We start from the raw sequence: 25,293 nt of genomic DNA, 5'->3' as shown, positions 1-25,293 counted from the left end.
CTCCATTCCCCATCAGTACAGCCCCTCACCCTACATGTCCCCCATCATTACCTCCATTCCCCATCAGTACAGCCCCTCACCCTACATGTCCCCATCATCACCTCCATTCCCCATCAGTACAGCCCCTCACCCTACATGTCCCCATCATCACCTCCATTCCCCATCAGTACAGCCCCTCACCCTACATGTCCCCCATCATTACCTCCATTCCCCATCAGTACAGCCCCTCACCCTACATGTCCCCCATCATCACACCCATTCCCAATCACTGCAGCCCCTCACCCTACATGTCCGCCATCATCACCTCCATTCCCCATCAGTACAGCCCCTCACCCTACATGCCCCCCATCATCACCTCCATGCCCCATCAGTACAGTCCCTCACCCTACATGCCCCCCATCATCACCTCCATTCCCCATCAGTACAGACCCTCACCCTACATGTCCGCCATCATCACCTCCATTCCCCATCAGTACATCACCTCATCCTACATGTCCATCATCACCTCCATTCCCCATCAGTACAGCCCCTCACCCTACATGCCCCCCATCACCTCCATTCCCCATCAGTACAGCCCCTCACCCTACATGCCCCCCATCATCACCTCCATGCCCCATCAGTACAGCCCCTCACCCTACATGTCCCCCATCAGTACAGCCCCTCACCCTACATGCCCCCCATCATCACCTCCATTCCCCATCAGTACAGCCCCTCACCCTACATGTCCCCCATCAGTACAGCCCCTCACCCTACATGCCCCCCATCATCACCTCCATTCCCCATCAGTACAGCCCCTCACCCTACATGTCCCCATCATTACACCCATTCCTCATCAGTACAGCCCCTCACCCTACATGTCCATCAGTACACCCATTCCCCCATCAGTACAGCCCATCACCCTACATGTCCATCAGTACACCCATTCCCCCATCAGTACAGCCCCTCACCCTACATGTCCCCCATCATCACCTCCATTCCCCATCAGTACAGCCCCTCACCCTACATGTCCCCATCATCACCTCCATTCCCCATCAGTACAGCCCCTCACCCTACATGTCCCCCATCATTACCTCCATTCCCCATCAGTACAGCCCCTCACCCTACATGTCCCCATCATCACCTCCATTCCCCATCAATACAGCCCCTCATCACCCCCAGTCCCCATCAGTACAGCCCCTCACCCTACATGTCCCCATCATCACCTCCATTCCCCATCAAAACAGCCCCCATCACCCCCAGTCCCCATCAGTACAGCCCCTCACTCTACATGTCCCCCATCATTACCTCCATTCCCCATCAGTACAGCCCCTCACCCTACATGTCCGCCATCATCACACCCATTCCCCATCAGTACAGCCGCTCACCCTACATGTCCATCATTACACCCATTCCCCCATCAGTACAGCCCCTCACCCTACATGCCCCCCATCATTACACCCATTCCCCATCAGTACAGCCCCTCACCCTACATGTCCGCCATCATCACACCCATTCCCCATCAGTACAGCCGCTCACCCTACATGTCCATCATTACACCCATTCCCCCATCAGTACAGCCCCTCACCCTACATGCCCCCCATCATTACACCCATTCCCCATCAGTACAGCCCCTCACCCTACATGTCCCCCATCATTACACCCATTCCCCATCAGTACAGCCCCTCACTCTACATGTCCCCCATCATTACACCCATTCCCCATCAGTACATCACCTCATCCTACATGTCCATCATCACACCCATTCCTCATCAGTACAGCCCCTCACCCTACATGTCCCCCCATCATTACACCCATTCCCCATCAGTACAGCCCCTCACCCTACATGTCCCCATCATCACCTCCATTCCCCATCAGTACAGCCCCTCACCCTACATGTCCCCCATCATCACCTCCATTCCCCATCAGTACAGCCCTTCACCCTACATGTCCCCATCATCACCTCCATTCCCCATCAGTACAGCCCCTCACCCTACATGTCCCCCATCATTACCTCCATTCCCCATCAGTACAGCCCCTCACCCTACATGTCCGCCATCATCACACCCATTCCCCATCAGTACAGCCGCTCACCCTACATGTCCCCCATCATTACACCCATCCCCCATCAGTACAGCCCCTCCCCCTACATGCCCCCCATCATCACCTCCATGCCCCATCAGTACAGTCCCTCACCCTACATGCCCCCCATCATCACCTCCATTCCCCATCAGTACAGACCCTCACCCTACATGTCCGCCATCATCACCTCCATCCCCCATCAGTACATCACCTCATCCTACATGTCCATCATCACCTCCATTCCCCATCAGTACAGTCCCTCACCCTACATGCCCCCCATCATCACCTCCATTCCCCATCAGTACAGCCCCTCACCCTACATGCCCCCCATCATCACCTCCATGCCCCATCAGTACAGCCCCTCACCCTACATGTCCCCCATCAGTACAGCCCCTCACCCTACATGCCCCCCATCATCACCTCCATTCCCCATCAGTACAGCCCCTCACCCTACATGTCCCCCATCAGTACAGCCTCTCACCCTACATGCCCCCCATCATCACCTCCATTCCCCATCAGTACAGCCCCTCACCCTACATGTCCCCATCATTACACCCATTCCTCATCAGTACAGCCCCTCACCCTACATGTCCCCCATCATCACCTCCATTCCCCATCAGTACAGCCCCTCACCCTACATGTCCCCATCATCACCTCCATTCCCCATCAGTACAGCCCCTCACCCTACATGTCCCCTATCATTACCTCCATTCCCCATCAGTACAGCCCCTCACCCTACATGTCCCCATCATCACCTCCATTTCCCATCAATACAGCCCCTCATCACCCCCAGTCCCCATCAGTACAGCCCCTCACCCTACATGTCCCCCATCATCACCTCCATTCCCCATCAATACAGCCCCTCATCACCCCCAGTCCCCATCAGTACAGCCCCTCACTCTACATGTCCCCCATCATTACACCCATTCCCCATCAGTACAGCACCTCACCCTACATGTCCCCCATCATTACACCCATTCCCCATCAGTACAGCCCCTCACCCTACATGTCCCCCATCATCACCTCCATTCCCCATCAGTACAGCCCCTCACCCTACATGTCCCCATCATCACCTCCATTCCCCATCAGTACAGCCCCTCACCCTACATGTCCCCCATCATCACCTCCATTCCCCATCAGTACAGCCCTTCACCCTACATGTCCCCATCATCACCTCCATTCCCCATCAGTACAGCCCCTCACCCTACATGTCCCCCATCATTACCTCCATTCCCCATCAGTACAGCCCCTCACCCTACATGTCCCCCATCATTACACCCATTCCCCATCAGTACAGCCCCTCACCCTACATGTCCGCCATCATCACACCCATTCCCCATCAGTACAGCCGCTCACCCTACATGTCCATCATTACACCCATTCCCCCATCAGTACAGCCCATCACCCTACATGTCCCCCATCATTACACCCATTCCCCATCATTACACCCATTCCCCATCAGTACAGCCCCTCTCACCCTACATGTCCCCCATCATTACACCCATTCCCCATCAGTACATCAGCTCACCCTACATGTCCCCCATCATTACACCCATTCCCCATCAGTACAGCCCCTCACCCTACATGCCCCCCATCATCACCTCCATGCCCCATCAGTACAGTCCCTCACCCTACATGCCCCCCATCATCACCTCCATTCCCCATCAGTACAGACCCTCACCCTACATGTCCCCATCATCACCTCCATTCCCCATCAGTACAGCCCCTCACCCTACATGTCCCCCATCATTACCTCCATTCCCCATCAGTACAGCCCCTCACCCTACATGTCCCCATCATCACCTCCATTCCCCATCAATACAGCCCCTCATCACCCCCAGTCCCCATCAGTACAGCCCCTCACCCTACATGTCCCCCATCATCACCTCCATTCCCCATCAATACAGCCCCTCATCACCCCCAGTCCCCATCAGTACAGCCCCTCACTCTACATGTCCCCCATCATTACACCCATTCCCCATCAGTACAGCACCTCACCCTACATGTCCCCCATCATTACACCCATTCCCCATCAGTACAGCCCCTCACCCTACATGTCCCCCATCATCACCTCCATTCCCCATCAGTACAGCCCCTCACCCTACATGTCCCCATCATCACCTCCATTCCCCATCAGTACAGCCCCTCACCCTACATGTCCCCCATCATTACCTCCATTCCCCATCAGTACAGCCCTTCACCCTACATGTCCCCATCATCACCTCCATTCCCCATCAGTACAGCCCCTCACCCTACATGTCCCCCATCATTACCTCCATTCCCCATCAGTACAGCCCTTCACCCTACATGTCCCCATCATCACCTCCATTCCCCATCAGTACAGCCCCTCACCCTACATGTCCCCCATCATTACCTCCATTCCCCATCAGTACAGCCCCTCACCCTACATGTCCCCATCATCACCTCCATTCCCCATCAGTACAGCCCCTCACCCTACATGTCCCCCATCATTACCTCCATTCCCCATCAGTACAGCCCCTCACCCTACATGTCCCCATCACCTCCATTCCCCATCAGTACAGCCCCTCACCCTACATGTCCCCCATCATTACCTCCATTCCCCATCAGTACAGCCCCTCACCCTACATGTCCCCCATCATTACACCCATTCCCCATCAGTACAGCCCCTCACCCTACATGTCCATCATTACACCCATTCCCCCATCAGTACAGCCCATCACCCTACATGTCCCCCATCATTACACCCATTCCCCATCAGTACAGCCCCTCTCACCCTACATGTCCCCCATCATTACACCCATTCCCCATCAGTACAGCCCCTCTCACCCTACATGTCCCCCATCATCACCTCCATTCCCCATCAGTACAGCACCTCACCCTACATGTCCATCATCACACCCATTCCCCATCAGTACAGCCCCTCACCCTACATGCCCCCCATCATTACACCCATTCCCCATCAGTACAGCCCCTCACCCTACATGTCCCCCATCATTACACCCATTCCCCATCAGTACAGCCCCTCACCCTACATGTCCCCCATCATTACACCCATTCCCCATCAGTACAGCCCCTCACTCTACATGTCCCCCATCATTACACCCATTCCCCATCAGTACATCACCTCATCCTACATGTCCATCATCACACCCATTCCTCATCAGTACAGCCCCTCACCCTACATGTCCCCCCATCATTACACCCATTCCCCATCAGTACATCAGCTCACCCTACATGTCCCCCATCATTACACCCATTCCCCATCAGTACAGCCCCTCACCCTACATGTCCCCCATCATTACACCCATTCCCCATCAGTACAGCCCCTCACCCTACATGTCCCCCATCATTACACCCATTCCCCATCACTGCAGCCCCTCACCCTACATGTCCCCATCATCACCTCCATTCCCCATCAGTACAGCCCCTCACCCTACATGTCCCCCATCATTACCTCCATTCCCCATCAGTACAGCCCTTCACCCTACATGTCCCCATCATCACCTCCATTCCCCATCAGTACAGCCCCTCACCCTACATGTCCCCCATCATTACCTCCATTCCCCATCAGTACAGCCCCTCACCCTACATGTCCCCATCATCACCTCCATTCCCCATCAGTACAGCCCCTCACCCTACATGTCCCCCATCATTACCTCCATTCCCCATCAGTACAGCCCCTCACCCTACATGTCCCCATCACCTCCATTCCCCATCAGTACAGCCCCTCACCCTACATGTCCCCCATCATTACCTCCATTCCCCATCAGTACAGCCCCTCACCCTACACGTCCCCCATCAGTACAGCCCCTCACCCTACATGTCCCCCATCATCACCCCCATTCCCCATCAGTACAGCCCCTCACCCTACATGTCCCCCATCATTACACCCATTCCCCATCAGTACAGCCCCTCACCCTACATGTCCCCCATCAGTACAGCCCCTCACCCTACATGTCCCCCATCATCACCCCCATTCCCCATCAGTACAGCCCCTCACCCTACATGTCCCCCATCATTACACCCATTCCTTATCAGTACAGCCCTTCACCCTACATGTCCCCATCATCACCTCCATTCCCCATCAGTACAGCCCCTCACCCTACATGTCCCCCATCATTACCTCCATTCCCCATCAGTACAGCCCTTCACCCTACATGTCCCCATCATCACCTCCATTCCCCATCAGTACAGCCCCTCACCCTACATGTCCCCCATCATTACCTCCATTCCCCATCAGTACAGCCCCTCACCCTACATGTCCCCATCATCACCTCCATTCCCCATCAGTACAGCCCCTCACCCTACATGTCCCCCATCATTACCTCCATTCCCCATCAGTACAGCCCCTCACCCTACATGTCCCCATCACCTCCATTCCCCATCAGTACAGCCCCTCACCCTACATGTCCCCCATCATTACCTCCATTCCCCATCAGTACAGCCCCTCACCCTACATGTCCCCCATCATTACACCCATTCCCCATCAGTACAGCCCCTCACCCTACATGTCCATCATTACACCCATTCCCCCATCAGTACAGCCCATCACCCTACATGTCCCCCATCATCACCTCCATTCCCCATCAGTACAGCACCTCACCCTACATGTCCATCATCACACCCATTCCCCATCAGTACAGCCCCTCACCCTACATGCCCCCCATCATTACACCCATTCCCCATCAGTACAGCCCCTCACCCTACATGTCCCCCATCATTACACCCATTCCCCATCAGTACAGCCCCTCACCCTACATGTCCCCCATCATTACACCCATTCCCCATCAGTACAGCCCCTCACTCTACATGTCCCCCATCATTACACCCATTCCCCATCAGTACATCACCTCATCCTACATGTCCATCATCACACCCATTCCTCATCAGTACAGCCCCTCACCCTACATGTCCCCCCATCATTACACCCATTCCCCATCAGTACATCAGCTCACCCTACATGTCCCCCATCATTACACCCATTCCCCATCAGTACAGCCCCTCACCCTACATGTCCCCCATCATTACACCCATTCCCCATCAGTACAGCCCCTCACCCTACATGTCCCCCATCATTACACCCATTCCCCATCACTGCAGCCCCTCACCCTACATGTCCCCATCATCACCTCCATTCCCCATCAGTACAGCACCTCACCCTACATGTCCCCCATCATAACCCCCATTCCCCATCAGTACAGCCCATCACCCTACATGTCCCCATCATCATCTCCATTCCCCATCAATACAGCCCCTCACCCTACATGTCCCCCATCAGTACAGCCCCTCACCCTACATGTCCCCCATCATCACCCCCATTCCCCATCAGTACAGCCCCTCACCCTACATGTCCCCCATCATTACACCCATTCCCCATCAGTACAGCCCCTCACCCTACATGTCCCCCATCAGTACAGCCCCTCACCCTACATGTCCCCCATCATCACCCCCATTCCCCATCAGTACAGCCCCTCACCCTACATGTCCCCCATCATTACACCCATTCCTTATCAGTACAGCCCTTCACCCTACATGTCCCCCATCATCACACCCATTCCCCATCAGTACAGCCCCTCACCCTACATGTCCATCATCACCCCCATTACCCATCAGTACAGCCCCTCACCCTACATGTCCCCCATCATTACACCCATTCCCCATCAGTACAGCCCCTCACCCTACATGTCCATCATTACACCCATTCCCCCATCAGTACAGCCCATCACCCTACATGTCCCCCATCATTACACCCATTCCCCATCAGTACAGCCCCTCTCACCCTACATGTCCCCCATCATTACACCCATTCCCCATCAGTACAGCCCCTCTCACCCTACATGTCCCCCATCATCACCTCCATTCCCCATCAGTACAGCACCTCACCCTACATGTCCATCATCACACCCATTCCCCATCAGTACAGCCCCTCACCCTACATCATTACACCCATTCCCCATCAGTACAGCCCCTCACCCTACATGTCCCCCATCATTACACCCATTCCCCATCAGTACAGCCCCTCACCCTACATGTCCCCCATCATTACCTCCATTCCCCATCAGTACAGCCCCTCACCCTACATGTCCCCATCATCACCTCCATTCCCCATCAGTACAGCCCCTCACCCTACATGTCCCCATCATCACCTCCATTCCCCATCAGTACAGCCCCTCACCCTACATGTCCCCATCATCACCTCCATTCCCCATCAGTACAGCCCCTCACCCTACATGTCCCCCATCATTACCTCCATTCCCCATCAGTACAGCCCCTCACCCTACATGTCCCCATCATCACCTCCATTCCCCATCAGTACAGCCCCTCACCCTACATGTCCCCCATCATTACCTCCATTCCCCATCAGTACAGCCCCTCACCCTACATGTCCCCCATCATTACACCCATTCCCCATCAGTACAGCCCCTCACCCTACATGTCCGCCATCATCACACCCATTCCCCATCAGTACAGCCGCTCACCCTACATGTCCATCATTACACCCATTCCCCCATCAGTACAGCCCATCACCCTACATGTCCCCCATCATTACACCCATTCCCCATCAGTACAGCCCCTCTCACCCTACATGTCCCCCATCATTACACCCATTCCCCATCAGTACAGCACCTCACCCTACATGTCCATCATCACACCCATTCCCCATCAGTACAGCCCCTCACCCTACATGCCCCCCATCATTACACCCATTCCCCATCAGTACAGCCCCTCACCCTACATGTCCCCCATCATTACACCCATTCCCCATCAGTACAGCCCCTCACCCTACATGTCCCCCATCATTACACCCATTCCCCATCACTGCAGCCCCTCACCCTACATGTCCCCATCATCACCTCCATTCCCCATCAATACAGCCCCTCATCATCCCCAGTCCCCATCAGTACAGCCCCTCACCCTACATGTCCCCCATCATCACCCCCATTCCCCAACAGTACAGCCCCTCACCCTACATGTCCATCATTACACCCACTCCCCATCAGCACAGCCCCTCACCCTACATGTCCCCCATCATTACACCCATTCCCCATCAGTACAGCCCCTCACCCTACATGTCCCCCATCAGTACAGCCCCTCACCCTACATGTCCCCCATCATCACCCTACATGTCCCCCATCAGTACAGCCCCTCACCCTACATGTCCCCCATCATCACCCCCATTCCCCATCAGTACAGCCCCTCACCCTACATGTCCCCCATCATTACACCCATTCCCCATCAGTACAGCCCCTCACCCTACATGTCCCCCATCATTACACCCATTCCTTATCAGTACAGCCCTTCACCCTACATGTCCCCCATCATCACACCCATTCCCCATCAGTACAGCCCCTCACCCTACATGTCCATCATCACCCCCATTCCCCATCAGTACAGCCCCTCACCCTACATGTCCCCCATCATTACACCCATTCCCCATCAGTACAGCCCCTCACCCTACATGTCCCCCATCATTACCTCCATTCCCCATCAGTACAGCCCCTCACCCTACATGCCCCCCATCATTACACCCATTACCCATCAGTACAGCCCCTCACCCTACATGCCCCCCATCATTACACCCATTACCCATCAGTACAGCCCCTCACCCTACATGCGCCCCATCATTACACCCATTACCCATCAGTACAGCCCCTCACCCTACATGCCCCCCATCATTACACCCATTACCCATCAGTACAGCCCCTCACCCTACATGCGCCCCATCATTACACCCATTACCCATCAGTACAGCCCCTCACCCTACATGCGCCCCATCATTACACCCATTACCCATCAGTACAGCCCCTCACCCTACTTGCCGCCCATCATCACCTCTATTCCCCATCAGTACAGCCCCTCACCCTACATGCCCCCCATCATTACACCCATTCCCCATCAGTACAGCCCCTCACCCTACATGTCCCCCATCATTACCTCCATTCCCCATCATTACACCCATTACCCATCAGTACAGCCCCTCACCCTACATGTCCCCCATCATTACCTCCATTCCCCATCAGTACAGCCCCTCACCCTACATGCCCCCCATCATTACACCCATTACCCATCAGTACAGCCCCTCACCCTACATGCCCCCCATCATTACACCCATTACCCATCAGTACAGCCCCTCACCCTACATGCGCCCCATCATTACACCCATTACCCATCAGTACAGCCCCTCACCCTACATGCGCCCCATCATTACACCCATTACCCATCAGTACAGCCCCTCACCCTACTTGCCGCCCATCATCACCTCTATTCCCCATCAGTACAGCCCCTCACCCTACATGCCCCCCATCATTACACCCATTACCCATCAGTACAGCCCCTCACCCTACTTGCCGCCCATCACCTCCATTCCCCATCAGTACAGCACCTCACCCTACATGTCCCCCATCATTACCCACCAGTACAGCCCCTCACCCTACATGTCCCTTATCAGTACACCCCCTCACCCTACATGTCCCTTATCAGTACACCCCCTCACCCTACATGTCCCTTATCAGTACACCCCCTCACCCTACATGTCCCGTATCATTACAGCCCCTCACCTACATGTCCCCCATCATCACCTTCATTCCCCATCAGTACAGCACCTCACCCTACATGTCCCCCATCATTACCCACCAGTACAGCCCCTCACCCTACATGTCCCCCATCAGTACACCCTCTCACCCTACATGTCCCCCATCAGTACACCCCCTCACCCTACATGTCCCGTATCATTACAGCCCCTCACCTACATGTCCCCCATCATCACCTTCATTCCCCATCAGTACAGCCCCTCACCCTACATGTCCCCCATCATTACCCCCATTCCCCATCAGTACAGCCCCTCACCCTACATGTCCCCCATCATTACCTCCATTCCCCATCAGTACAGCCCCTCACCCTACATGTCCCCCATCATCACCTCCATTCCCCATCAGTACAGCCCCGCACCCTACATGTCCCCCATCATCACACCCATTCCCCCATCAGTACAGCCCCTCACCCTACATGTCCCCCATCATTACCTCCATTCCCCATCAGTACAGCCCCTCACCCTACATGTCCCCCATCATTACCTCCATTCCCCATCAGTACAGCCCCGCACCCTACATGTCCCCCATCATCACACCCATTCCCCATCAGTACAGTATCTCATTTTCGGCCAAATCTCCAGCTAAATGGACTCCGCTCCTAGAAATAACCACACGGGTGCAATTACTTACTTCTTTTCAAAAGATTTGTTGGAGGGTTTCAGGGTAGCCAAATTCTGGAATTCAACCCCCTCTCCGGCTAGCCCATCCTCGCCATACCGCAGCTGTACCACCTGATTTATGGAATTGCGCACGGTTGCATCGTACTTTACCATAACAGACTCCATAGATTTGATCAAACGTCGCTGGATGTAACCTGGTTACAAGTGGGGCAGAGGATTAAAGACTTACACACAGGCTTTCATAAGCGTCTTGTATTATATATTAGGTTACGGTATAAAAACTACGATCACCGATGGACCTCACCAGTCTCCGCAGTTTTCACAGCTGTGTCAATAAGCCCCTCGCGGCCGCCCATAGCGTGGAAGAAAAACTCTGTGGGAGTGAGGCCAGCAAGGTAGGAGTTCTCCACAAAGCCCCTGCTCTCAGGGCCATAATCATCCTTGATGAAATGAGGGAGCGTTCGATGCTTGAAACCAAAGGGGATGCGCTTCCCCTCCACGTTTTGTTGGCCGACAACAGCAATGACCTACAGGAGAAAGGTTTGTTGTCACACCGGCACATCACACCTTAAGAACACCCCCCCCTCTCTCCCTGGAGACAGGGCCTCACCTGGGAGATATTGATCTTTGATCCCTTGGCTCCTGACACCACCATGGACTTGAAGTTATTATACTCAGACAGTGATTTCTGGGCAGATGAACCAGTTTTATCTCTGGCATCGTTTAGGATTCGGTTGACTTGATTCTCGAATGTCTGACGTAAAGTGTTTCCAGGTGTGGGCTCCAGCTCATTGTTGTGGGCCTTCTCAATAACCTGCACAGAAGAACATCGCATTGTAAGACGACCTGAGGCAGACCAGCACACTGCCGGGGTGGGGGCAGCTGTACGGACCTCACCTCTATCACATCTTGCTTGGCTTTTTTGATGGTGTTCTGGATATCCTGGTAAGTCTTGGCATCAGCAATAGAGTCTCCAATTCCAATGGTGTGGCCTGGGAGAGAAATGCCCCCACATGACATATTACAGTCTCATAGGCAATGTGAGGGTACATGAAGACCACCTCTATTCTCGCACCTCCTAAAACACAGCGCTCACAAAGGTAAGGGAGAAAGGTGCTTTAGAATTACACACTTAATGTCAGGTAAATGTAAAACCATACAAGCTCATATGTGACACCATTACAAAACATTACATAATTCACAGGTTCAACACCGGTCTCCCCAAAAGTCAGTTTAATAACGTTCCTCCCAGGATCTCAGGTAAATGGTTCAGGCTAAAGCCAACTCTTCTGGGTCCCAGCTGCACCAACATGGTGGCATCCCAGCACTATATCCTGCCACCTGCAGATTACAGGGTTACGCCAGCGGACCCCCCAGCACCTTTCAGGGTACCCACTGCCAAATACACACACTGCTCTCCTGGGAGATTCCAGCACAGACACACCCTCCCCCAGCTAGCAGCTAATATCTATATGTGACAGGACAGTATAGAGGAGCCCAGCACTGTCACATATAGCACATTACACTGTATTACAGGGAGGAGAGCTGTATGGGAACACAGGTCTATATGTGACAGGACAGTATAGAGGATCCCAGCACTGTCATATATAGCACATTACAGTGTATTACAGGGAGGAGAGCTATATGGGAACACAGGTCTATATGTGACAGGAGAGTACAGAGGATTCCAGCACTGTCACATATAGCACATTACAGTGTATTACAGGGAGGAGAGCTGTATGGGAACACAGGTCTATATGTGACAGGACAGTATAGAGGACCCCAGCACTGTCACATATAGCACATTACAGTGTATTACAGGGAGGAGAGCTGTATGGGAACACAGGTCTATATGTGACAGGACAGTGTAGAGGATTCCAGCACTGTCACATATAGCACATTACAGTGTATTACAGGGAGGAGAGCTGTATGGGAACACAGGTCTATATGTGACAGGACAGTATAGAGGAGCCCAGCACTGTCACATATAGCACATTACAGTGTATTACAGGGAGGAGAGCTGTATGGGAACACAGGTCTATATGTGACAGGACAGTGTAGAGGATCCCAGCACTGTCACATACAGCACATTACAGTGTATTACAGGGAGGAGAGATGTATGGTAACACAGGTCTATATGTGACAGGACAGTATAGAGGAGACCAGCACTGTCACATATAGCACATTACAGTGTATTACAGGGAGGAGAGCTGTATGGGAACACAGGTCTATATGTGACAGGACAGTATAGAGGATCCCAGCACTGTCACATATAGTACATTACAGGGAGGAGAGCTGTATGGGAACACAGGTCTATATGTGACATGACAGTATAGAGGATCCCAGCACTGTCACATATAGCACATTACAGTGTATTACATGGAGGAGAGCTGTATGGGAACACAGGTCTATATGTGACAGGACAGTGTAGAGGATCCCAGCACTGTCACATATAGCACATTACAGTGTATTACAGGGAGGAGAGATGTATGGGAACACAGGTCTATATGTGACAGGACAGTATAGAGGATCCAGCACTGTCACATATAGCACATTACAGTGTATTACAGGGAGGAGAGCTGTATGGGAACACAGGTCTATATGTGACAGGACACTATAGAGGATCCCAGCACTGTCACATATAGTACATTACAGGGAGGAGAGCTGTATGGGAACACAGGTCTATATGTGACATGACAGTATAGAGGATCCCAGCACTGTCACATATAGCACATTACAGTATATTACAGGGAGGAGAGCTGTATGGGAACACAGGTCTATATGTGACAGGACAGTATAGAGGAGACCAGCACTGTCACATATAGCACATTACAGTGTATTACAGGGAGGAGAGCTGTATGGGAACACAGGTCTATATGTGACAGGACAGTATAGAGGATCCCAGCACTGTCACATATAGCACATTACAGTGTATTACAGAGAGGAGAGCTATATGGGAACACATGTCTATATGTGACAGGACAGTATAGAGGATCCCAGCACTGTCATATATAGCACATTACAGTGTATTACAGGGAGGAGAGCTATATGGGAACACAGGTCTATATGTGACAGGAGAGTACAGAGGATCCCAGCACTGTCATATATAGCACATTACACTGTATTACAGGGAGGAGAGCTGTATGGGAACACAGGTCTATATGTGACAGGACAGTATAGAGGATCCCAGCACTGTCACATATAGCACATTACACTGTATTACAGGGAGAGCTGTATGGGAACACGGGTCTATATGTGACAGGACAGTATAGAGGATCCCAGCACTGTCATATATAGCACATTACACTGTATTACAGGGAGGAGAGAGCTGTATGGGAACACAGGTCTATATGTGACAGGACAGTATAGAGCAGGCTTTCCCAACCACGGTCCTCAAGGCACACCAACAGTGCAGGTTTTAGTGATATCCAGGCTTCAGCACAGGTGACTTAATTAGTAGCTCAGTTATTTTGATTTAACCATCTGTGCAGCAGCCTGGATATCACTAAAACCTGCACTGTTGGTGTGCCTTGAGGACCGCGGTTGGGAATGCCTGGTATAGAGGATCCCAGCACTGTCACATATAGCACATCACACTGTATTACATGGAGGAGAGATGTATGGGAACACAGGTCTATATGTGACAGGACAGTATAGAGGACCCCAGCACTGTCACATATAGCACATTACAGTGTATTACATGGAGGAGAGATGTATGGGAACACAGGTCTATATGTGACAGGACAGTATAGAGGATCCCAGCACTGTCACATATAGCACATTACAGTGTATTACATGGAGGAGAGCTGTATGGGAACACAGGTCTATATGTGACAGGACAGTATAGAGGATCCCAGCACTGTCACATATAGCACATTACAGTGTATTACAGGGAGGAGAGCTGTATGGGAACACGGGTCTATATGTGACAGGACAGTATAGAGGATCCCAGCACTGTCACATATAGCACATTACAGTGTATTACAGGGAGGAGAGCTGTATGGGAACACAGGTCTATATGTGACAGGACAGTATAGAGGATCCCAGCACTGTCACATATAGCACATTACACTGTATTACAGGGAGGAGAGCTGTATGGGAACACGGGTCTATATGTGACAGGACAGTATAGAGGATCCCAGCACTGTCACATATAGCACATTACACTGTATTACAGGGAGGAGAGCTGTATGGGAACACAGGTCTATATGTGACAGGACAGTATAGAGGATCCCAGCAATGTCACATATAGCACATTACAGTGTATTACAGGGAGGAGAGCTGTATGGGAACACGGGTCTATATGTGACAGGACAGTATAGAGGAGCCCAGCACCGTCACATATAGCACATTACAGTGTATTACAGGGAGGAGCTGTATGGGAACACAGGTCTATATGTGACAGGACAGTATAGAGGATCCCAGCACTGTCACATATAGCACATTACAGTGTATTACAGGGAGGAGAGCTGTATAGGAACACATGTCTATATGTGACAGGACAGTATAGAGGATCCCAGCACAGTCACATATAGCACATTACACTGTATTACAGGGAGGAGAGCTGTATGGGAACACAGGTCTATATGTGACAGGACAGTATAGAGGATCCCAGCACTGTCACATATAGCACATTACAGTGTATTACAGGGAGAGCTGTATGGGAACACAGGTCTATATGTGACAGGACAGTATAGAGGATCCCAGCACAGTCACATAGCACATTACAGTGTATTACAGGGAGGAGAGCTGTATGGGAACACAGGTCTATATGTGACAGGACAGTATAGAGGATCCCAGCACTGTCACATATAGCACATTACAGTGTATTACAGGGAGAGCTGTATGGGAACACCGGTCTATATGTGACAGGACAGTATAGAGGATCCCAGCACTGTCACATATAGCACATTACAGTGTATTACAGGGAGAGCTGTATGGGAACACCGGTCTATATGTGACAGGACAGTATAGAGGATCCCAGTACTGTCACATATAGCACATTACAGTGTATTACAGGGAGGAGAGCAGTATGGGAACACAGGTCTATATGTGACAGGACAGTATAGAGGATCCCAGCACTGTCACATATAGCACATTACAGGGAGGAGCTGTATGGGAACACGGGTCTATATGTGACAGGACAGTATAGAGGACCCCAGCACTGTCACATATAGCACATTACAGTGTATTACATGGAGGAGAGATGTATGGGAACACAGGTCTATATGTGACAGGACAGTATAGAGGATCCCAGCACTGTCACATATAGCACATTACAGGGAGGAGCTGTATGGGAACACGGGTCTATATGTGACAGGACAGTATAGATGAGGCCAGCACTGTCACATATAGCACATTACAGTGTATTACAGGGAGGAGAGATGTATGGGAACACATGTCTATATGTGACAGGACAGTATAGAGGAGCCCAGCTCTGTCACATATAGCACATTACAGTGTATTACAGGGAGGAGAGATGTATGGGAACACATGTCTATATGTGACAGGACAGTATAGAGGATCCCAGCACTGTCACATATAGCACATTACAGTGTATTACAGGGAGGAGAGCTGTATGGGAACACAGGTCTATATGTGACAGGACAGTATAGAGGATCCCAGCACCGTCACATATAGCACATTACAGTGTATTACAGGGAGGAGAGCTGTATGGGAACACAGGTCTATATGTGACAGGACAGTATAGAGGAGCCCAGCGCTGTCACATATAGCACATTACAGTGTATTACAGGGAGGAGAGCTGTATGGGAACACAGGTCTATATGTGACAGGACAGTATAGAGGATCCCAGCACTGTCACATATAGCACATTACACTGTATTACAGGGAGGAGAGCTGTATGGGAACACAGGTCTATGTGTGACAGGACAGTATAGAGGATCCCAGCACTGTCACATATAGCACATTACAGTGTATTACATGGAGGAGAGCTGTATGGGAAAACGGGTCTATATGTGACAGGACAGTATAGAGGAGCCCAGCACTGTCACATATAGCACATTACAGTGTATTACAGGGAGGAGAGCTGTATGGGAACACAGGTCTATATGTGACAGGACAGTATAGAGGACCCCAGCACTGTCACATATAGCACATTACAGGGAGGAGAGCTGTATGGGAACACAGGTCTATATGTGACAGGGCAGTATAGAGGATTCCAGCACTGTCACATAAAGCACATTACAGTGTATTACAGGGAGGAGAGCTGTATGGGAACACAGGTCTATATGTGACAGGATAGTATAGAGGATTCCAGCACTGTCGCATATAGCACATTACAGTGTATTACAGGGAGGAGAGCTGTATGGGAACACAGGTCTATATGTGACAGGGCAGTATAGAGGATTCCAGCACTGTCACATATAGCACATTACAGTGTATTACAGGGAGGAGAGCTGTATGGGAACACGGGTCTATATGTGACAGGACAGTATAGAGGAGCCCAGCACCATCACATATAGCACATTACAGTGTATTAAAGGGAGGAGCTGTATGGGAACACGGGTCTATATGTGACAGGACAGTATAGAGGAGCCCAGCACTGTCACATATAGCACATTACAGTGTATTACAGGGAGGAGAGCTGTATGGGAACACAGGTCTATATGTGACAGGACAGTATAGATTATGCCAGCACTGTCACATATAGCACATTACAGTGTATTACAGAGAGAGCTGTATGGGAACACATGTCTATATGTGACAGGACAGTATAGAGGATCCCAGCACGGTCACATATAGCACATTACAGTGTATTACAGGGAGGAGAGCTGTATGGGAACACAGGTGTATAGGTGACAGGACAGTATAGAGGATCCCAGCACTGTCACATATAGCACATTACAGTGTATTATAGGGAGGAGAGCTGTATGGGAACACAGGTCTATATGTGACAGGACAGTATAGAGGAGCCCAGCACAGTCACATATAGCACATTACAGTGTATTATAGGGAGGAGAGCTGTATGGGAACACAGGTCTATATGTGACAGTACAGTATAGAGGATCCCAGCACTGTCACATATAGCACATTACAGAGTATTATAGGGAGGAGAGCTGTATGGGAACACAGGTCTATATGTGACAGGACAGTATAGAGGATCCCAGCACTGTCACATATAGCACATTACAGTGTATTACAGGGAGAGCTGTATGGTAACACGGGTCTATATGTGACAGGACAGTATAGAGGATCCCAGCACTGTCACATATAGCACATTACAGGGAGGAGAGCTGTATGGGAACACAGGTATATATGTGACAGGACAGTATAGAGGAGCCCAGCACTGTCACATATAGCACATTACAGGAAGGAGAGCTGTATGGGAACACAGGTCTATATGTGACAGGACAGTATAGAGGAGCCCAGCACTGTCACATATAGCACATTACAGGGAGGAGAGCTGTATGGGAACACGGGTCTATATGTGACAGGACAGTATAGAGGATCCCAGCACTGTCACATAAAGCACATTACAGTGTATTACAGGGAGGAGCTGTATAGGAGCACAGGTATATATGTGACAGGACAGTATAGAGGATCCCAGCACTGTCACATATAGCACATTACAGTGTATTACAGGGAGGAGAGCTGTATGGGAACACAGGTATATATGTGACAGGACAGTATAGAGGATCCCAGCACTGTCACATATAGCACATTACAGTGTATTACAGGGAGGAGAGATGTATGGGAACACAGGTATATATGTGACAGGACAGTATAGAGGAGCCCAGCACTGTCACATATAGCACATTACAGGGAGGAGAGCTGTATGGGAACACAGGTCTATATGTGACAGGACAGTATAGAGGACCCCAGCACTGTCACATATAGCACATTACAGGGAGGAGAGCTGTATGGGAACACAGGTCTATATGTGACAGGACAGTATAGAGGACCCCAGCACTGTCACATATAGCACATTACAGGGAGGAGAGCTGTATGGGAACACGGGTCTATATGTGACAGGACAGTATAGAGGACCCCAGCACTGTCACATATAGCACATTACAGGGAGGAGAGCTGTATGGGAACACGGGTCTATATGTGACAGGACAGTATAGAGGACCCCAGCACTGTCACATATAGCACATTACAGGGAGGAGAGCTGTATGGGAACACGGGTCTATATGTGACAGGACAGTATAGAGGATCCCAGCACTGTCACATAAAGCACATTACAGTGTATTACAGGGAGGAGAGCTGTATGGTAACAGGTCTATATGTGACAGGACAGTATAGAGGATCCCAGCACTGTCACATATAGCACATTACAGTGTATTACAGGGAGAGCTGTATGGTAACACGGGTCTATATGTGACAGGACAGTATAGAGGATACCAGCAATGTCACATATAGCACATTACAGTGTATTACAGGGAGGAGAGCTGTATGGGAACACAGGTCTATATGTGACAGGACAGTATAGAGGATCCCAGCACAGTCACATATAGCACATTACAGGGAGGAGAGCTGTATGGGAACACGGGTCTATATGTGACAGGACAGTATAGAGGACCCCAGCACTGTCACATATAGCACATTACAGGGAGGAGAGCTGTATGGGAACACGGGTATATAAATGACACGACAGTATAGAGGAGCCCAGCACAGTCACATATAGCACATTACAGTGTATTACAGGGAGGAGAGCTGTATGGTAACACAGGTCTATATGTGACAGGACAGTATAGAGGATCCCAGCACTGTCACATATAGCACATTACAGTGTATTACAGGGAGGAGAGCTGTATGGGAACACGGGTCTATATGTGACAGGACAGTATAGAGGATCCCAGCACTGTCACATATAGCACATTACAGTGTATTACAGGGAGGAGAGCTGTATGGTAACACAGGTCTATATGTGACAGGACAGTATAGAGGATCCCAGCACTGTCACATATAGCACATTACAGTGTATTACAGGGAGAGCTGTATGGTAACACGGGTCTATATGTGACAGGACAGTATAGAGGATACCAGCAATGTCACATATAGCACATTACAGTGTATTACAGGGAGGAGAGCTGTATGGGAACACAGGTCTATATGTGACAGGACAGTATAGAGGATCCCAGCACAGTCACATATAGCACATTACAGGGAGGAGAGCTGTATGGGAACACGGGTCTATATGTGACAGGACAGTATAGAGGAGCCCAGCACCATCACATATAGCACATTACACTGTATTACAGGGAGGAGAGCTGTATGGGAACACAGGTCTATATGTGACAGGACAGTATAGAGGACCCCAGCACTGTCACATATAGCACATTACAGGGAGGAGAGCTGTATGGGAACACGGGTCTATATGTGACAGGACAGTATAGAGGACCCCAGCACTGTCACATATAGCACATTACAGGGAGGAGAGCTGTATGGGAACACGGGTCTATATGTGACAGGACAGTATAGAGGACCCCAGCACTGTCACATATAGCACATTACAGGGAGGAGAGCTGTATGGGAACACGGGTCTATATGTGACAGGACAGTGTAGAGGACCCCAGCACTGTCACATATAGCACATTACAGGGAGGAGAGCTGTATGGGAACACGGGTATATAAATGACACGACAGTATAGAGGACCCCAGCACTGCAGTGTATTACAGCTATTATGATATAAGGAACATTTACGATGCGGCACAGGTATATAAACCATCTATAGCTATAACCGGTATCACAGCTGATGGAAGATGAATCCCTATGACATAGCAGCTGTTATTAACCTAGCGCTAAAACCCGGCGTCACCCGCCATATAAAGAGGCATTGCGCCATTCTACGCACCTTCAATCAGAAGCCAGTTATTGATGACGGTCTGGATGTTGGAATAGAACAGACGAGTTGTATCATGACCCATCTCAAGGTATGAAATATGCACCAAGGATCCAGCAGATGTCCCCAGTGATTTCTTACACAGGATTCCCATTATCAGCTCCCCATTCTCTACAATGACCTGGACAGAGAAGGTGGAGGTTACACACTGCAGAGCGATATCTTGTGCACCTCATGAGCCGATACCCACCTTTGTGTCTCCTGGAGAAATGTGCTTGTAGGGGCCGCTGTCTTCTTCATCTGGGTGGGTGCTGTGCGTTCTAATACAATTAATATGCCCCGGAACGATCAGCGAGAAAATCTGCTTTCCTGTCCAAAGAGGACGTGGCTTTAAGATTGCCGGCTGAGGAACTTTCCCTTCCCATGTGGAGAGAAACATGAGCAGGTTCATAACCTCGCCCTGTAAGAGACATAATCCATCAGTACTGACATCTGTGTGACCCATACGGGGCGAGAAACAGCACCACACAAGTCAGGAGGAGACGGGCTACTCACCCTCTCTAAGAAAACGTCCCTCTTGGTGAATTTGCGCACAGCCGTCAGTGAGTCCTGCACAATACCCATGACTGGCCGGTTGGACTGAGGAGTGACAATCATACGTGGCACCATCGCCAGCTCCTGAATCTCTGCTCGTGTTTCCAGAGACTGTGGGAGGTGTAGATTCATCTCGTCCCCATCAAAGTCAGCATTGTACGGAGTGGTGACACTGGGCGGTGACAGAAAGACTTCTAAACGCCTGATCACAGAGATCCACACACTACAAAGCAGACAGAGCGAGCCCTCACCTGAGGTTCAGTCGGAACGTGGACCATGGCAGGATACGGACTCTGTGCCCCATCATAGACATTTTGTGCAGCGTGGGCTGTCTGTTGAAGATGACTATATCCCCGTCACACATGTGTCGCTCTACCTACATAGGAGGCAAGAGAGGCGTCAGCTAATGTACAGATTGTGACCTGGCGCTCACACTTGCAGCCACACCGAGAGAAAGTGGCGCCTGCTCACCGCCACCACGCGAATAGCTGCCGAGCATCTACTCACATTACCGGGAGAAACCCCACCAGTGACGCAGACTGCTGGGCGCGCTCTCCCAGGGACCGCACGCATTCTACACGTCAGATGAGACCGATATTAGAGGCCTTACCTTGTAACCGATCTGGAGATGCAGGTCACTGGGCTTTGGGTGGAATCGCAGGTCAATCCGATCACCATTATCACGAATAATGTATTTGGCTCCTGGATACTGACTGTTTCCTCGTCGCACCAACTCCTGTAGCCTGAAAACAAATCGAAAAATGAGATTTTACTTACCGATAAATCTATTTCTCGGAGTCCGTAGTGGATGCTGGGGTTCCTGAAAGGACCATGGGGAATAGCGGCTCCGCAGGAGACAGGGCACAAAAAGTAAAGCTTTTTCCGATCAGGTGGTGTGCACTGGCTCCTCCCCCTATGACCCTCCTCCAGACTCCAGTTAGGTACTGTGCCCGGACGAGCGTACACAATAAGGGAGGATTTTGAATCCCGGGTAAGACTCATACCAGCCACACCAATCACACCGTACAACTTGTGATCTAAACCCAGTTAACAGTATGATAACAGCGGAGCCTCTGAAAGATGGCTTCCTTCAACAATAACCCGAATTAGTTAACAATAACTATGTACAATTTATGCAGATAATCCGCACTTGGGATGGGCGCCCAGCATCCACTACGGACTCCGAGAAATAGATTTATCGGTAAGTAAAATCTCATTTTCTCTATCGTCCTAGTGGATGCTGGGGTTCCTGAAAGGACCATGGGGATTATACCAAAGCTCCCAAACGGGCGGGAGAGTGCGGATGACTCTGCAGCACCGAATGAGAGAACTCCAGGTCCTCCTTAGCCAGAGTATCAAATTTGTAAAATTTTACAAACGTGTTCTCCCCTGACCACGTAGCTGCTCGGCAAAGTTGTAATGCCGAGACCCCTCGGGCAGCCGCCCAAGATGAGCCCACCTTCCTTGTGGAGTGGGCCTTTACAGATTTAGGCTGTGGCAGGCCTGCCACAGAATGTGCAAGTTGGATTGTGCTACAGATCCAACGAGCAATCGTCTGCTTAGACGCAGGAGCACCCATCTTGTTGGGTGCATACAATATAAACAACGAGTCAGATTTTCTGACTCCAGCTGTCCTTGCAATATATATTTTTAATGCTCTGACAACGTCCAGTAACTTGGAGTCCTCCAAGTCACTTGTAGCCGCAGGCACTACAATAGGCTGGTTCAGATGAAATGCTGACACCACCTTAGGGAGAAAATGCGGACGAGTCCGCAGTTCTGCCCTGTCCGAATGGAAAATCAGATATGGGCTTTTGTAAGATAAAGCTGCCAATTCTGACACTCTCCTGGCAGAAGCCAGGGCTAGAAGCATGGTCACTTTCCATGTGAGATATTTCAAATCCACCTTTTTTAGTGGTTCAAACCAATGAGATTTTAGGAAGTCCAAAACCACATTGAGATCCCACGGTGCCACTGGAGGCACCACAGGAGGCTGTATATGCAGCACTCCCTTAACAAAAGTCTGGACTTCAGGGACTGAAGCCAATTCTTTTTGAAAGAAAATCGACAGGGCCGAAATTTGAACCTTAATAGATCCCAATTTGAGACCCATTGACAATCCTGATTGCAGGAAATGTAGGAATCGACCCAGTTGAAATTCCTCCGTCGGAGCACTCCGATCTTCGCACCACGCAACATATTTTCGCCAAATTCGGTGATAATGTTGCACGGTTACTTCCTTCCTTGCTTTAATCAAAGTAGGAATGACTTCTTCCGGCATGCCTTTTTCCTTTAGGATCCGGCGTTCAACCGCCATGCCGTCAAACGCAGCCGCGGTAAGTCTTGAAACAGACAGGGACCCTGCTGAAGCAAGTCCCTCCTTAGAGGTAGAGGCCACGGATCTTCCGTGATCATCTCTTGAAGTTCCGGGTACCAAGTCCTTCTTGGCCAATCCGGAACCACTAGTATCGTTCTTACGCCTCTTTGCCGTATAATTCAATGCTTTTGGTATGAGAGGCAGAGGAGGAAACACATACACCGACTGGTACACCCAAGGCGTTACCAGCGCGTCCACAGCTATTGCCTGCGGATCTCTTGACCTGGCGCAATACCTGTCCAGTTTTTTGTTGAGGCGAGACGCCATCATGTCCACCATTGGTCTTTCCCAACGGGTTACCAGCATGTGGAAGACTTCTGGATGAAGTCCCCACTCTCCCGGGTGAAGATCGTGTCTGCTGAGGAAGTCTGCTTCCCAGTTGTCCACTCCCGGGATGAACACTGCTGACAGTGCTATCACATGATTCTCTGCCCAGCGAAGAATCCTTGCAGCTTCTGCCATTGCACTCCTGCTTCTTGTGCCGCCCTGTCTGTTCACATGGGCGACTGCCGTGATGTTGTCCGACTGGATCAACACCGGTTTTCCCTGAAGCAGAGGTTCTGCCTGGCTTAGAGCATTGTATATTGCTCTTAGTTCCAGAATGTTTATGTGAAGAGACGTTTCCAGGCTCGTCCATACTCCCTGGAAGTTTCTTCCTTGTGTGACTGCTCCCCAGCCTCTCAGGCTGGCGTCCGTGGTCACCAGGATCCAATCCTGTATGCCGAATCTGCGGCCCTCCAATAGATGAGCACTCTGCAACCACCACAGAAGAGACACCCTTGTCCTTGGAGACAGGGTTATCCGCAGGTGCATCTGAAGATGCGACCCTGACCATTTGTCCAACAGATCCCTTTGCATGGAATCTGCCGAAAGGGATTGCTTCGTAAGAAGCCACCATTTTTCCCAGGACTCTTGTGCATTGATGTACAGACACCTTTCCTGGTTTTAGGAGGTTCCTGACAAGCTCGGATAACTCCTTGGCTTTTTCCTCCGGGAGAAAAACCTTTTTCTGAACCGTGTCCAGAATCATCCCTAGGAACAGCAGACGAGTTGTCGGCATTAACTGGGATTTTGGAATATTCAGAATCCACCCGTGCTGTTTTAGCACTTCTTGAGACAGTGCTAATCCCATCTCTAGCTGTTCTCTGGACCTCGCCCTTATTAGGAGATCGTCCAAGTATGGGATAATTAATACGCCTTTTCTTCGAAGAAGAATCATCATCTCGGCCATTACCTTTGTAAAGATCCGAGGTGCCGTGGAC

General features: G+C 50.8%; 1 protein-coding gene across 1 annotated transcript in view; it reads right to left on the bottom strand.

Annotated features, from left to right (window-relative positions):
• The window catches only part of POLR2A (RNA polymerase II subunit A), an 88,794-nt gene that overhangs the window by 18,668 nt on the left and 44,833 nt on the right, over positions 1-25,293 (bottom strand). The window contains exons 8-16 of the mRNA XM_063953951.1: positions 22,265-22,397; positions 21,906-22,030; positions 21,616-21,826; positions 21,311-21,520; positions 21,073-21,241; positions 12,149-12,243; positions 11,862-12,065; positions 11,556-11,778; positions 11,262-11,445 (exon numbers count right to left, since the gene is read on the bottom strand). Of these exons, the coding sequence (XP_063810021.1) occupies positions 11,262-11,445; positions 11,556-11,778; positions 11,862-12,065; positions 12,149-12,243; positions 21,073-21,241; positions 21,311-21,520; positions 21,616-21,826; positions 21,906-22,030; positions 22,265-22,397 (1,554 nt within the window). The remainder of the gene's footprint in view (positions 1-11,261; positions 11,446-11,555; positions 11,779-11,861; positions 12,066-12,148; positions 12,244-21,072; positions 21,242-21,310; positions 21,521-21,615; positions 21,827-21,905; positions 22,031-22,264; positions 22,398-25,293) is intronic.

Source organism: Pseudophryne corroboree, unplaced genomic scaffold (genome assembly GCF_028390025.1).
Source record: "Pseudophryne corroboree isolate aPseCor3 unplaced genomic scaffold, aPseCor3.hap2 scaffold_504, whole genome shotgun sequence".
NCBI lineage: Eukaryota > Metazoa > Chordata > Amphibia > Anura > Myobatrachidae > Pseudophryne > Pseudophryne corroboree.
The sequence above is the reverse complement of the archived record's forward strand: the minus strand, read 5'-3'. Positions and strand labels throughout refer to the sequence as shown.